Genomic DNA, 13501 nt, shown 5'->3' with positions numbered 1-13501 from the left:
AAAGTAAAGCAGGTAAATAACACTTCAGCTGGGAGAGCCTTCCTCCGTTAGCACAACCGGGGAACAGGCTGCAACAGGAGCACTTCTGGCAAGTTAAAGCCAACACACAGCAAACAGCAGAGGAGCAGGAGCACAGGCCAACCACAGCAAATAGCAGGTGCCAGCCCCAGTCTGAGGCAGGGCCAGATCGTACTCACTTACAGAGATCCCCCTCAGGAGAGATGGAGAGATCCCTTGAACCCTGGTACCCAGTGGGCATGGGAAGAGGTGTGCAATAAGACAGGACAGGGGATGGAGGGAGTCTAAGCCTGCAGCCCTGTCAGAGGGAAAGACAAAGGCTGAAATCAATTAAAAGTCAAGCAAGATACTGTTTCTTGTGTAAACTTCCTGTTCAGGTCTGGGAATGTTGGTTGGTTTTAAAAAAAAAAAAAAAAAAAGAAAAAAAAAAAGAAAAAAATTCAGGCACCAGATCAGAAATAAATTACCATTTATTAGCAAAAAGCTAACCAATGGAAATAAATCCAAGGGGGGATTTGAAAGATGGCAGGAAGATGAGAATTTCCACGTGAACGTAAGAAGACTCCCAGACTTTCGGAAGCCGTGCAAGTATTATTATTTTTTTTTGGTTTGGTTTATGTGACCTATTTAGAAAATGCTGTAATAGATGAATATGGTGAAAGGAAATTTTGTGGGCTGAAAGAACAGCAACGAACAGAATCAAGACCAGCACAGATTAGAGGTGGAGGACTATGTGATGATAAGAACAAGTGAATTCTTCCTTTTTTCTGATATATGCTATATGCAATAAGCTTTTACTGATTAGAGATACAAAGCTGGAAAGCAGCCTTCTCAACCACTGTGTTTGTCTTTTGAAGAGGTTCAAATTATACCTACTTGAAAATAGTGGAATTTTCTTTCAGGTTCAAGTAATAGCTTGAGGCAATTTACTTTTTTAGCTGATGTTCCTGGGATTTTCTATACTATTTTCTGTATGCCTGATATCTTTATCCCTCCCATCTTTATCCCTCTTTTACAATTAACTTTCAAAAGCATATTAATTCCTCCACATATCTGTCTTCTTAGAAGTGCATGAACCAGCTGATCTCAGCTCTATCTTCAAGGCTATTTTTTAAAGCAGTAACAAATGGTATTTTTAAAAGATGCACAGAGACTGTGTTAAAAATAATCCATTGTATCTCACTAAATGTAGACAGACTGTTAAATGAAAGTTATTTTAATGAACAGCCCCATTTCATTGTCCATCCAGCGCAAGTTGCCAATTCCAGTTCTGGGAAAGAGTCAAGAAAAACACTCTTCTGGAGTGCCTGCAGGCTTTGTAGTGAGGTCGCATGCTCACATTTATCAAGAAGTCTCAGGGGTTGACTCAACTATTGTTGATTGTCAGGGTACAATTGTGTATTTAAACTTTTCTTTTTCCCATATTAGCACTGAGAACTACAGTCCCAGGGAGGGGCATGAATTGCAAATCTGGCAGATGATAGTAGCTGTATGTGTCACATGGGGGGACTGTACAACTTGTGAATACTTTTTTTCGTACAAATTTCTGAGTATTTTATTGCCATTCTTGATGTCTTCGGGGAGACAGCAAATTTAGGATGTTCGAGTAATTCTGCAAAAGACAGGATTTGAATGAAACCAGTCAGATTGGCCAGCATTATTTCAGAAAATGTGGCTTTCACACACCTTACACTATTAAGGTAATGAGCATCTATTTTTAGAAAAGTATTTCTACAACAGAGATGATTCAGTTCAATCAGCTATTGGGTTATCAAGTAGGATAGAAGTTTAAAGATCACACCTGGTGGTAAAGCCTTGCATCTCACTGATAATTTTTTCTGGATCATTCGTAGCAGGATTTACTGGGAGTTATGCTTTATGGCAATTATGTTAAAGGACTTGTTTTGTATTGGTGCATAATGTAGGCTACTGTCTAAATGTATATCAGTTTCTTCAGCAAAAGTTTGTGAGGAAATACAAACAAGTTCTTCCTGAGGTTCCTATTATTATAGGAACGTCTGTTCTCGGTGTTGTTTTTACCTGTGCATTAGATATAAAAAGAAGGTTTTCTTTAATTGTTGGGGGATGGGGGTGGTTTTTTTATTTAATGAACAAGTCAGATTGGCCAGCATTATTTCAGAAAATGTTGCTTTCAAACACCTTACATTCTTAAGGTAATAAGTATCTATTTTTAGAGAAGTATTTATATAACAGGGATGTTTGCTTTCAGGTGGACTATAGAGATACTTTAATGGAAATGAATATAAAATTGCAGTTGACTTGAAGATAAGCAAATTATTGCAGGGGAAAAATAAAAGTATTCATATTGTAAATATTATTTCTTCATCTACTTTATAGTAGATGCTTGTCAGATACATTGCTGAAATAGTAAAATACTACTGATTCATTAAGAATTCAGTATATAGTTTTGTGTAGCTCTTAGCAAGAGTGATGCATTTTATTAACATTCATTTCTAGTAAGTTATATAGTAGACAACTCAGATTCTGCAAAATACTTTAACATGCATGTTAAGTTCCACCGAATTTGGTAAGATCTAAGGGCACATTTACATGCTTTGTTGTATCAGGGCTCAGGAGAGTTAAAGAAGATAAAAAGTCATGTAAGAAGAGGACAAATTCCTAATCTCTTGCTCAGAAGAAAATCTCATTTGGAAAGAGTAAACTTTATTAATTTAATTCTATGAATTAAAGAGTGTTCTAGAAAAAAAAGATCTTTGATTTTGAATGTGGAAAATAATTCCTTTAACTGAAGTTCATTGAGCTTTTAAGAATAAAAACATCTGTTCAAAATGTTCAGTGACAGAGATCCCTATTTAAAAAACTCAAGATTCTGAAATTCAGGCCTAAGTCATTCATCAAGAACCCTTTAATATCTTATTTAGGAATGCTTCCGGCAGGAGTAACACCCCAGTTGTATTCATCTGAACTTTCCAGACAAATACATTCTCTGTAAACATTAGAGATTAATATGGCTCCAGGATCCAGTTTGTTGACAACACTGATGCTTGCTTTCCAGAAATGTGTGCTTTATTGGCCAGAAAAAAGAGGAATCTATGGGAAGGTTGAAGTCCTTGTTAACGGTGTGCAAGAATGCAAGAACTATACTGTCCGTCAGCTTACAATAAAGGTAATAATGTGCATCTGAGAAGCATTGTTCCTAATGTTTTCTTTTTTTAATGTTAAATGAAGTTAAAGGAGTTTTCTTTAAAGGGCATAATTTTTTACAAGAGGAGTAACTGAGCTATGAAGCTCACAGCTGCAAGGTATGATTGAGACCAAAGTGCTGGAACACTTATCTTATTGCTGCTTTGTATCACTCTGGCAATAAAAAAGGCTTCAAAAAGAGTGCAAGTTTCACTCTCTTGAATTACATTTGCTTTGAGGCCTCTTTAGCATTGCCAATTAGTTAATGAAAGATTTTAGTTAATGAAAGAACTAGCGTAGCATCATTCTGAAAAAGATATGCTGCTAATGTTGTTTGCTGAGTGCATCTGTCGCCCATTTGAGAAGCTAAAAATATAAGAAGTATATAAGGAAAGCTTCATGCTTTCCTGGTTCTGATGAAGCATTAACTGTGCAAAGACAGATGCTCCTCTTCTGAGTTACTCCCTATATTATGCTTACATGCTATTGGATTGATCTGCTGCTCTTGACAGGGCATTACAATAAATAATGAATTGGGAAAATTTTTTTGGTGTTTCAGCCCAGGCAGTGGGAAGTGGGAAGAAGTCACACCTACCAACACAAATTACTCCAGCCATATTTAGCCCCTTTGCTTGTTGAAGTAAGTGGTAGCAGCCTCTGTTGGAAAGAATAACTGGACAAACTGGAATGTTCGATTAATCTACAAGGGCAGTTCTTTTGCACCTTTAACTTAAATATTCTTGTAATTTTGGTATCAGACCCTTATGACAATGTCCTTAAAAGGCAGCAGAAATATATGTAATACTTTAGAGATTCAGAAGCCCAGATCAAGATAATCTATCTAGATCTTATTGCTGATCTAACAGAGACCTTCAACAATTCCCAGTTGACAACACAGTCAGCAAGTCAGTAGTCAGATGGACAGAGCAGAACTTACACAGCTGGAAAAACAGCTAAGTTTTTAGGTGCACAAACCCATCTTACAAATGGGTCCCTGGAAACACACCTGTTCCGTGCAATTGCAACCTCAGAGTGTAATAAAAAAACCAACAAACTGTTAAATCTCTCTTAATGTTTTTACTGCCTTTTTACCATAACATTGAGAGAAATAAAAAGAATTGTTCACCACAAGTGTGCATATAAAAACTTCATGTTATTTTCAGCAAGGGGGTCAGTCCCGGAGTGTGAAGCACTACTGGTACACATCCTGGCCAGACCACAAAACCCCTGACAGTGCTCAGCCTCTGCTGCAGCTCATGCTGGATGTAGAAGAGGACAGGGTGGAATCACCAGGCAGAGGACCTGTCATTGTGCACTGCAGGTAATTGGCAATCCTTCTCTTAAATGACTGCCCAAGGCAAGGCTACACCAAATCACATCAAACAGTCCTCCTTCTAAACAAAGAGCACATTTTGGGGAAGAGTAAAATATCCTAGATCCACTTCATGTTAACTGGCTTTTTCAGTTCTTATTTGAGGATTTGCATTTTGGAGAGAATTCCTTTGTTGCTAGCAAATCATTTCTGAACTGTTCTCCATTTCTGCTAATGAACTCTTTCTTTGAAAGACCAGCTGGAAAAATTATTTTGCTTCTGTTTCTTATTCATTATTTTCTTTCTTTTTAGTCTTGTTGCAAAATTACATACCTAAGTAAGATGTGATGCCCTGTCACTGGTTGGCTAAAATGTTGTAAAGCAAGTCAAATTTTAACAGCAGGCAACAGGTCCAAATTTGGAGACCCAAACAGATTAGTACAAAATTTGTGAACACTTTCATGAAGGCAGTTGGTTTGATACTCAAGAGCAGAGTGTTATTCAGTACTCAAGAGCAGAGTGTTATTCACACAAATTGTAATGAACCAGAGAATGTCCTCTAGTAGTTCTAATTGAATTCCATTTTATTGCTTTATGTTTATTCATGGCCCCATGTAACAATTTAAGTAGTAGGAAGTAGTATTGGATTTGTTATATTGGTGGAAAGAAGGAGATGAAGCAAAACAGGAAAAAAAATATTAAATCAGCGTTTCCTTACTTGTTTTGTCTAGTATGTGTGACAATATAGCTCTTACAGTTGGGATAGTACCTTTTTCTTTTTCCCCCTAGAAGTACATCAAAACAAAACTTTTCACTTTTATCCACTCATTTTCAACTCCATACTTAGGAGATTTAGGGAAATGGAAGCCAGATTTGGACCACTTATCATTTTTCAAAACCAGAATGTGGTGAATAAGGAACTTCCCCAAATTCTATGCACCTATTTTTATCAGGAATTGTACTTTCCCTAAACAATCCACAAATCTGTAGATGGCTATTGAAAGTTCTTCTAGTAAAGATCTTCAGTAACGAAGGTCTTCAGAAGAACAAGGTGTCTTTCTGAGATGAGTGATATGACAGTAAGGTCTGTAATCATGAGCAGGAATTTATTCATGATTAAAGACCTAGATATCACCTCAGTTGTGATTAAAATTAATAGTTCTTCAGTGACAACTCAGCTATCTATACACTTACTTCACTATGGTCTACAAAATGGGTAAACTCACTCATGCTCCATTTTTAGTCAGATATCTTCCCTTTTAATCTGAGTTGCAGTTGAGGTCATCCAGGTCTTATAGAGCCTGTGCGTGTACTTTTAAACTTAGACCTCAGATAGAACTGCACAATTCTCAGTTACTTCCAGGGGGACAATTACAGTGCACGCTCAAAAAATGATCTTCAATCTGAAGCAGAAATGCTTCAGAATATTGGGAATTATGGCACTAGTGCAAAAAACAAAGGGTTTTCTATGTGACTTCTTGTAACCTATCGGCCTAGAGTGCTGTCTTACACACTCAGTGATGAGCCCATTCAGGGTATAAGAAGGATTTGACTTGTTTTTAGCAAAGTAGTTCGTATTCTGCAAAAGAATAGGAAAAAGAATAAACATTTGTTTTGGTCCTTGAAATCAGCAGATCTGATCACACACACCCCAAGAACACAGATTTCCAAAGGGAAAAAAAAAAAAGTTTTAATTTCTTCCTAACCTTTATACATTCAAAACCTGCCTAGACATTATCCTGTGCAACCTGCTGTAGGTGAAACTGCTTTAGCAGGGGACTGGCCTAGATGATCTCCAGAGGTCACCTACAACCCCAGCCATCCTGTGATACCATGTTTTGGTGCTTGAATATACTTCAAATTAGGTAGCTCTCTGTATTTTTTGGATATACCAGGAAAGAAGTGTCAGGCAAGTGAAGAACAATGTCATTTTTATCTTGCACTGTCTGAAATAAAGCTATGTAGTAAGATAGGACTGGCACGCCCGAGCTGAGGAAGAAAATACATTAGAAACCCCTAGTGTTTGTTTAATATATATTAAGAACTTGTCCAAGAACACTTAATCCACCCAAAAAAAAAAAAAAAAAAAAAAAAAAAAAGAGAAAAAAAGAACCCTTCATTATAGCTAACTTAATTGCATCTGAATTGTTTAAACGTGTTAGCCCTGCTTTCAAGGATTTCAAAATACTTGAGGAAGAGAATGGGAGTATGCATTAGATTGCTTTCTCGAAATCCCTCTTTATAAACTATGGCCTTCACCTTTTGGGTACATTTTCCCCATAGATATCGATGTCCAAAGAGACAGGCTGTCAACTCAGGATCTCATTTCACTCGATCCTTTCTTACACTGCCAGTTTTACATCTTACCATCCCCTCATGGCTAGCTTAGACTATCCTCATATATTTACTATTTCTGAGTCCTCTTGGAAGTTTTCGTTTCCAGATGGGAGGGCTCTTGAATCTCTAGAGCACTCCTATCTTTCATCCTGTGCTGAGTAGATTGCGATTTGTTTCAGCTACAGCAAATGCACATACTCCTGGTAACAATTTGCACTCAGATATATGAAGCTTCCATCTGAGACACTCAATGTATTCTTCCTGGCATTAATTTAAATAACTCTTGCAGGACTCATATTAGGCAGGTAGCATTCATACCCATTGCAGAGATAAAGAAGTAAGGCACCCAATGGTTAAGTATTTATTATAAAGCCAGGCATGGAGCTCTTGACCTCTGACTATGTTTTAACTATTTTCCTCACATTTTCCTGCCATGTGGCGTGACAGGGATGAGCTGCACTGAATTCCACATTACTTAAGCAAGAAACAGAGTGGGGCAGAGACTCTCAAAAGTGTTGGAGGCCACAGAGTAAAAATAATGCCAAAATGGCTGTTTCCAAGCAGGCATCAAGAAAACCTGGAGAGTTACAGCACCAAATCCTTCTCCCTCCTGCAGAGTCACAGGAGAGGGAGCTAACTTCATCAGCATGGTCCTGTGTCCTTTTTACCTTCACTGTTAGAGTTACAGTTAGCAGAACAAACTCCTGTATACTTTGGGGGCTTCAAACATAAAGCCCCGCTGATTTTGCCTTTGGGTGGACTTTTCCCCCCCCTCAGGGCATATCTCCATCATTTGCTTGGACTGCGCCAGAGTACATTTGGACTTGGTGGTGCTAATGGAGATCGGGTTTTGTACCACACACTTGTGTGCAAACTGGAAACATGTAAGCCTCATAAACTACCCACATGAACTGGACTGCTGGAACAGTGCACCCTTTCACTTTTCTCTAAGAAAGTGAGCTGAGAGGTTACCCCTGCTAGCCACGCGCCCAGGAACTGTGGGTTCTAGCAATTCCTTGTTTTGTATTTTTAGTGTTTTCAAATATATTTAGTGTTTTCTATTTAACTCCTTTGATCTGTGGACTCTATTCCCCTATTAAATTTTGCCTTCTTTTCAGTGCTGGTATAGGAAGAACTGGATGTTTTATTGCCACAACCATTGGTTGTCAGCAGTTGAAGGAAGAGGGAGTTGTAGATGCATTGAGTATTGTCTGCCAGCTACGAGTGGATCGGTGAGTTCCAAAAGAACCATAAATCAGTCAATGATTCTGAAATTATTCTCAAATCATTACTGAAATGATTCAATAATGCTCAGTGATAATTCAGTAATGATTCTGAAAACCTTTTCACAGTTGAATGTTGCATTACATGAAATGGCTGCCATCACTTTTGTTGACTTTTATGACAGCGTTAGCCCAATATTAAAGGTGACATTTGTATTTAGATCCTAAATAAGGAGTATTGTTTTCTGTGAGACACCACTGAATGAAATTCTCCTGAGATGGCAACCCTGCAGTTGCAGGGCACTTGGCACTCCTCTTTTCCCCTCCTGGAGCTTTTTGCTGTCTGCAGCATCCCACTGGAATACAGGAGACATGGGGCAATCTGGAAGCAAGGGATTGTCTTTGAGCCTGGATTGACAGGGACATCCAGGCTCACTCAGTGTGTAGTTTCTTTGGACAGCGGAGAGCTCCAGATCTGGTGCTGTTGCTATTCTCTCAGCAGTGCTGGGGGTCCTTTTGAATTGGGCTGGCAAACTTACCCAGCTTAACAAAATAGCAAAGCATTTGTTGCAGAATTTTCTGAAGTCAGATCAATTCCCTGATTGAATTCACAGCTTGGGAGCAGGAACACTGTAAGCCAGCATTGTTGCAAACCGCTTTGTTTTGTGAAACCATGGCTGAAGAGAGATTTGTGTTGGAAAGGAGGATGTGGGTATTGTGCACAATGGAACTGTTGGTTTGGTTGTACTTTTCTTTCCTTAGTCTGCTTGGGAAAACAGGATTTTCTATAAAGTAAACAGGGTTGCACCAAGAATAGAGAAGTCTTTTTCCTCTCCTGCTGTAGATACCAGGTCATATAATATCCATGCAAGTATTTTACCTGCTTCTGGCATGCATTTCTTCTTTAAATGGAAACAACCCACAAGGGTGCAAATGCTGAAAAAGAGCTTAGGTCAAAGGGACAGTACGGGATTTTTTTGTTCTGAAGAGCTCTGAAAGGTACTGGAACCACAAATTGCAGAAGGACCAGAATCCATATATTTGACCATGTTTATGGATCATCTCCTCTGCCTTCTTCTCAGTGCTTTCATCATACTAGAGATTGTAATGTGATCCTTACAGGGCAACATGAGTCACTTGGAGTGTAAAATTCTCCAGGGGGAGTTACTGACCTAAAAATCTCAGCAACAAAAAAGATGGAAGAGCTGAGGGAAAAATGCTCTCTGTTTTAAATTATCAATTCCAAATTTCCAACACTCCATTCTGATTATCTGTTCATCTTATTGAAGGTTTGTAGTGTTCTCCCGCATTTTAATATTTCTATTATAAGATAACTTTTTATTGCTTTTACAATCCATCCTAGAGAAGTGGAAGCAAACTGAGGTCTCAGCTACATCATTTTTTATGTCATTATGTCAGCCACAGAAAAAAATAATCTAAATTTTCAGCATTTAATTGATAACACAATTTCATTGAGTGTATCTGACTAATGAAATTTCTTATATGTATTAGTAGCCCAGATAAACTTGGAAAGAGAGTGGAAATCTGACCCAAATATAAACATTCAAACCAGCAATCTCAGTGACACAAAGCTCATTATAAGAATTGTTAAATCTTGTGATTTGCACATTTTGTATTTTTTGAGATTCAGATTATATAAATAGACTCCAGAGATCTTGCTTAAGGTGCCTCAGCTCTTCATATTATCAGGCATTGCTGGAGACAAAAAGTATATCTTTTTATATGTGTTTTAATTTTTAAAGACATTTTTCTGGGCAAAACTCAGAAACCAAAACCTCTTTTACTTCTCTTTTTTCCAGCTGGCCATATGGTAGAATGGCCTTCACTCACCTGGCAGTCAGTTTATAACAAGGATTGCTAACAAAACTTAGCAGCCCCTAAGACTAGAGTAGCCACAGCTAGCCCAGCCAGACTGTGGGTCCATAAATTGGCCAAGTATCACTGTTACAGGGACAAAGCTCAATGACACCAGCTTCCCCTGCTGACGCAGTCCTGACATGGTGTTTATTGGCAGGTGGTCTGTGAGATATGGTCATTACGTGTGGTATGAAGTTGGCAAAATGAACTTAACATTTCACTAGGCTTGGCTGCAAGAGCTGCCTCTGGACATAGCTGTGTTGCACTTCAGTTACCAGCGTGGCCAACGTTAGCAATGGGCTACAGCCAGGAGCAGAGCAGGACAGTGATGAGGCTGTCTCCCTTATGATGGTGGCTAGCAGCTGAGTTCCAATTTATTCTTTGTGCATCAAATTGCCCTCACAAAACAGAAAACAAGAGAGTTCAGCAGAAAAGGATGGTCTTTTCTGACCACCTGGGAGCCAGAAACCTGCCTAAGGTGTACACTGAATATTTCTTCCCTGATGCCTCATCTCTCCTGGGTTCCCAGCCAGGCTTGCTCATGCTCAGAGCTGCACCATCCAGGCACAGACCTACTGATGGAATGAACACACTCCATGGTATCCACTTGTGTGTGAACTTTTTGTCACATGGGTCCGTGGCCACTTCTCTCCCGAAGTGAATCAAGCAACAGGATAAAAGAGCTGCGCTTGAGGGACTCACAGTGATGCTGTAGGAATGTACCAAAACATTCTCATTGCCCAGCACACTCAGTGAGATCCAAACAAGCATCCAGGCAAACTGCAGATTGTGGCAAAAAGTTAAGCTTAAAAATAGTTCAATTAACTGCCTATGTACCCCCTCTGGAAACCAAGTCTAAAATAGAGCTCCAACAGGGAATGAGGCAGGAGAGAACTGTTCCTAGGTAAAGTACGTACAGGTGCCGCTTTCTTCTCAGCTGTTCAGTGTAAATTAAGGGGTGAATGGATCTGGCAGTAATCATCTGTATTGAGCTAATATGAGGAAATGGACCACCCACTCAAAATCTTGACCCAGGATGGAAATACAGCCACACTCTGTGTGGATTCGTAGAAAGACAGACCCACAGGTCTGCTCAGCTTATTTTTCCCCCCTGTTCATTTTTTGTTTTGCAACAGAAACAGGAAATATTTGATGTGAGGCATCTTCAAGACTTTCTGTGATATTGAGAAACTTTGCGCATTCTTAACCTTAAAGGCACATTCTTGGAATGACGTCCAATAACTTTGCTCTTGGCTCCTCAGACAGGATGAAAAGAGTTTCCAGTGTGCGTCAATTCATTGTTCAAGTGTTTTGACTAATCACCTCAGGTTAAAAAAAAATAAAAAATCCCAACCCCTGCATCACATTCATTCTGGAGCAGACTGCATGCAGCTGCACTAGCAGCAAGCCAGAGGGCAGGGTAAACGACCCAGCCCTCCCCCATGGCTGGCCAGGCAGAGCTGGTCACTGTCCCCAAGCCCTCAGGATACCAGGTGCAGTTTTTTCTGAGCGTCACCCCAGAAAGTCCCAAAGAAGCAAAGAGCCCAGCAGCTCACAGAGGCGCTGGCAGTGCGGGCTAGCGGAGGATGAAGGCTGCACGCCCAGAGGTGCTGTAGCTGTGGGTACATCCCTTTTGGGCACTAGGGACACGGGAGAGGAAGCCTCCCTCCTTGAGCAGATTTCCTTCTGAAACGCTCTTCCACACAGCCTTTTGCACAAACTGATGTCTTAGGGTCACAGATAATTCCTTACTATTAAATGTGAGCCTTGCACAAGAACAAAGAGGAGAAGGACTTGAGGGTATTGGTAGCTTAAAAACTGGACATGAGCCAGCAACTCAACAATGAGCTTGCAGCCCAGAAAACCCCTTGTATCCTGGACTGCACAAGAAGAATGTGGCCAGCAGGTCAAGGGAGGTAGTTGTGCCCCTCTACTCTGCTCTTGTGAGACCCTGCCTGGAGTGTTACATCCAGCCCTGGGGTCCCCAGTCCAAAAAAGACATGGAACAGCTAGAGCGGGTCCAGAGGAAGGCCATGAAAATGGTCAGAGGGCTGGAACACCTCTCCTATGAAGGCAGTCAGAGAGCTGGGCTTGTTCTGCCTGGAGGAGAGAAGGCTCCAGGGACTGTTTTCTGCAGCCTTTCAATATATAAAGGGGCTTATAAGAAAGACGGACAAAGCCCTTTTACCAGGGCCTGTAGTGACAAAAGTGGTAATGGTTTTAAACTAAAAAACAGTAGATTTAGATTAGATGCAAGGAAAAAATGCTTTACTGTGAGGGTGGTGAGACACTGAAACAGGTTGCCCAGAGAAGCTGTGGCTGCCCCATCCCTGGAAGTGTTCCAGGCCAGGCTGGATGGGGCTTTGAGCGACCTGATCTAGTGAAAGATGTCTCTGCCCGTGGCAGGGGGGTTGGACTAGATCAAAAGTCCCTTCCAACCCAAACCATTCTATGATGGTATGGTCCTAACCGACAAGGCCAAGTTGTCTGAACCTCTGTATAGGACTCAGGTGCCCCTAGGCTGACAGAAATGTGCATGGGTTTGCCCATACAGAGTTCAGAAGCATCATAACATCCCAGCTGTGCTTGCTGACACAAGGCAAATATGGTAGTGCTGGGTTCTGTCCCAGCAGTCTTATATATGCCTTCTTGAGGATTTTTGATGTTACTTCAGCACTGAAAAGGGAGGAGCAAGGATCACTCACAGAAACAGCTTAGTGCAGCCAAACCTGTTTTAACCTGCCCTTCCTGCCAAGTCCTTCTCCCTGGACGTGTTCTTTTCTTTCACCCCTTCCACACAATGAATCTAACCTGGGAAACCCACTCCCTTAGAGAACATCTTGGGGGAACATTGATGGGGGAGACAGGGAAGGAAGCTGGCTGGAAAGGGGTTGCGTGGGCAGGGCAGGATGCAAGCAGAGAGGAGGAAAGAAGGAGGCTAGGCAGCACAGAGGACCACAGCAAAGCCCTCCCATCACCTTTAGACTCTCACTGGATCTCCAGGCAGGGGACAGGCACAGAGGAGAGCAGCTGAAGGCAGCAGGCAGCCAAGAGTTATGAATTTGTGGATGTCTTTGTTGGCAAAGCTAAAAGGCTGCTGCTTTTTGCACTGGCAGGGACCATTTAAGGGTCCGTGATTTAACCCCTAGGTATAGCATATCATAGTAGACCTGCAGCTGAGTAAAAAGTGTTCTACAGTGGCTTGAGCTCACTGGAGGAGCGCAGACAGCTAGCTGCTTGCTTAAAGAAGTAGGTGTTATTCTGTGTTTTTCCTGCTACAGCCATTTCACCATCCAGTAGCACTGAAGAAAATAAAAGCACCTTGTGGCTGTAGATAATATTTTCTAAAACTAAAGGACAATATTCGTTGAGGCAGTTTTACTATTTTTTGTATAGCTTTGTATATCAGTAGACCTTTTTGTTGCTAGGCTGTCTGAAGGGATCACATGAGGGTTTCTCAGATCTTCTCCTGTAAGATGCCTGGCTTCGACATGGCTCTGGATCCAAATCCCTCACAAACTTGATTGTTTCAATGAAGATCTAGCTGAAGCCAAATACAATACACATC

At 40.7% G+C, this 13501-nt stretch overlaps 1 protein-coding gene across 9 annotated transcripts in view; it reads left to right on the top strand.

Annotated features, from left to right (window-relative positions):
* PTPRR (protein tyrosine phosphatase receptor type R) overlaps window positions 1–13501 on the top strand; it is a 147232-nt gene that overhangs the window by 132581 nt on the left and 1150 nt on the right. For all 9 annotated transcript variants that reach the window (XM_080392677.1, XM_080392678.1, XM_080392685.1 and 6 more), the window contains 3 exons: window positions 3056–3166; window positions 4347–4504; window positions 7951–8064. In XM_080392677.1, coding sequence (XP_080248803.1) covers window positions 3056–3166; window positions 4347–4504; window positions 7951–8064 — 383 coding nt within the window. The remainder of the gene's footprint in view (window positions 1–3055; window positions 3167–4346; window positions 4505–7950; window positions 8065–13501) is intronic.

This window comes from Falco punctatus, assembly GCF_963210335.1.
Source record: "Falco punctatus genome assembly, chromosome: 6".
NCBI lineage: Eukaryota > Metazoa > Chordata > Aves > Falconiformes > Falconidae > Falco > Falco punctatus.
Note: the sequence above shows the minus strand (reverse complement) of the source record. Positions and strands in the feature narration are given on the sequence as shown.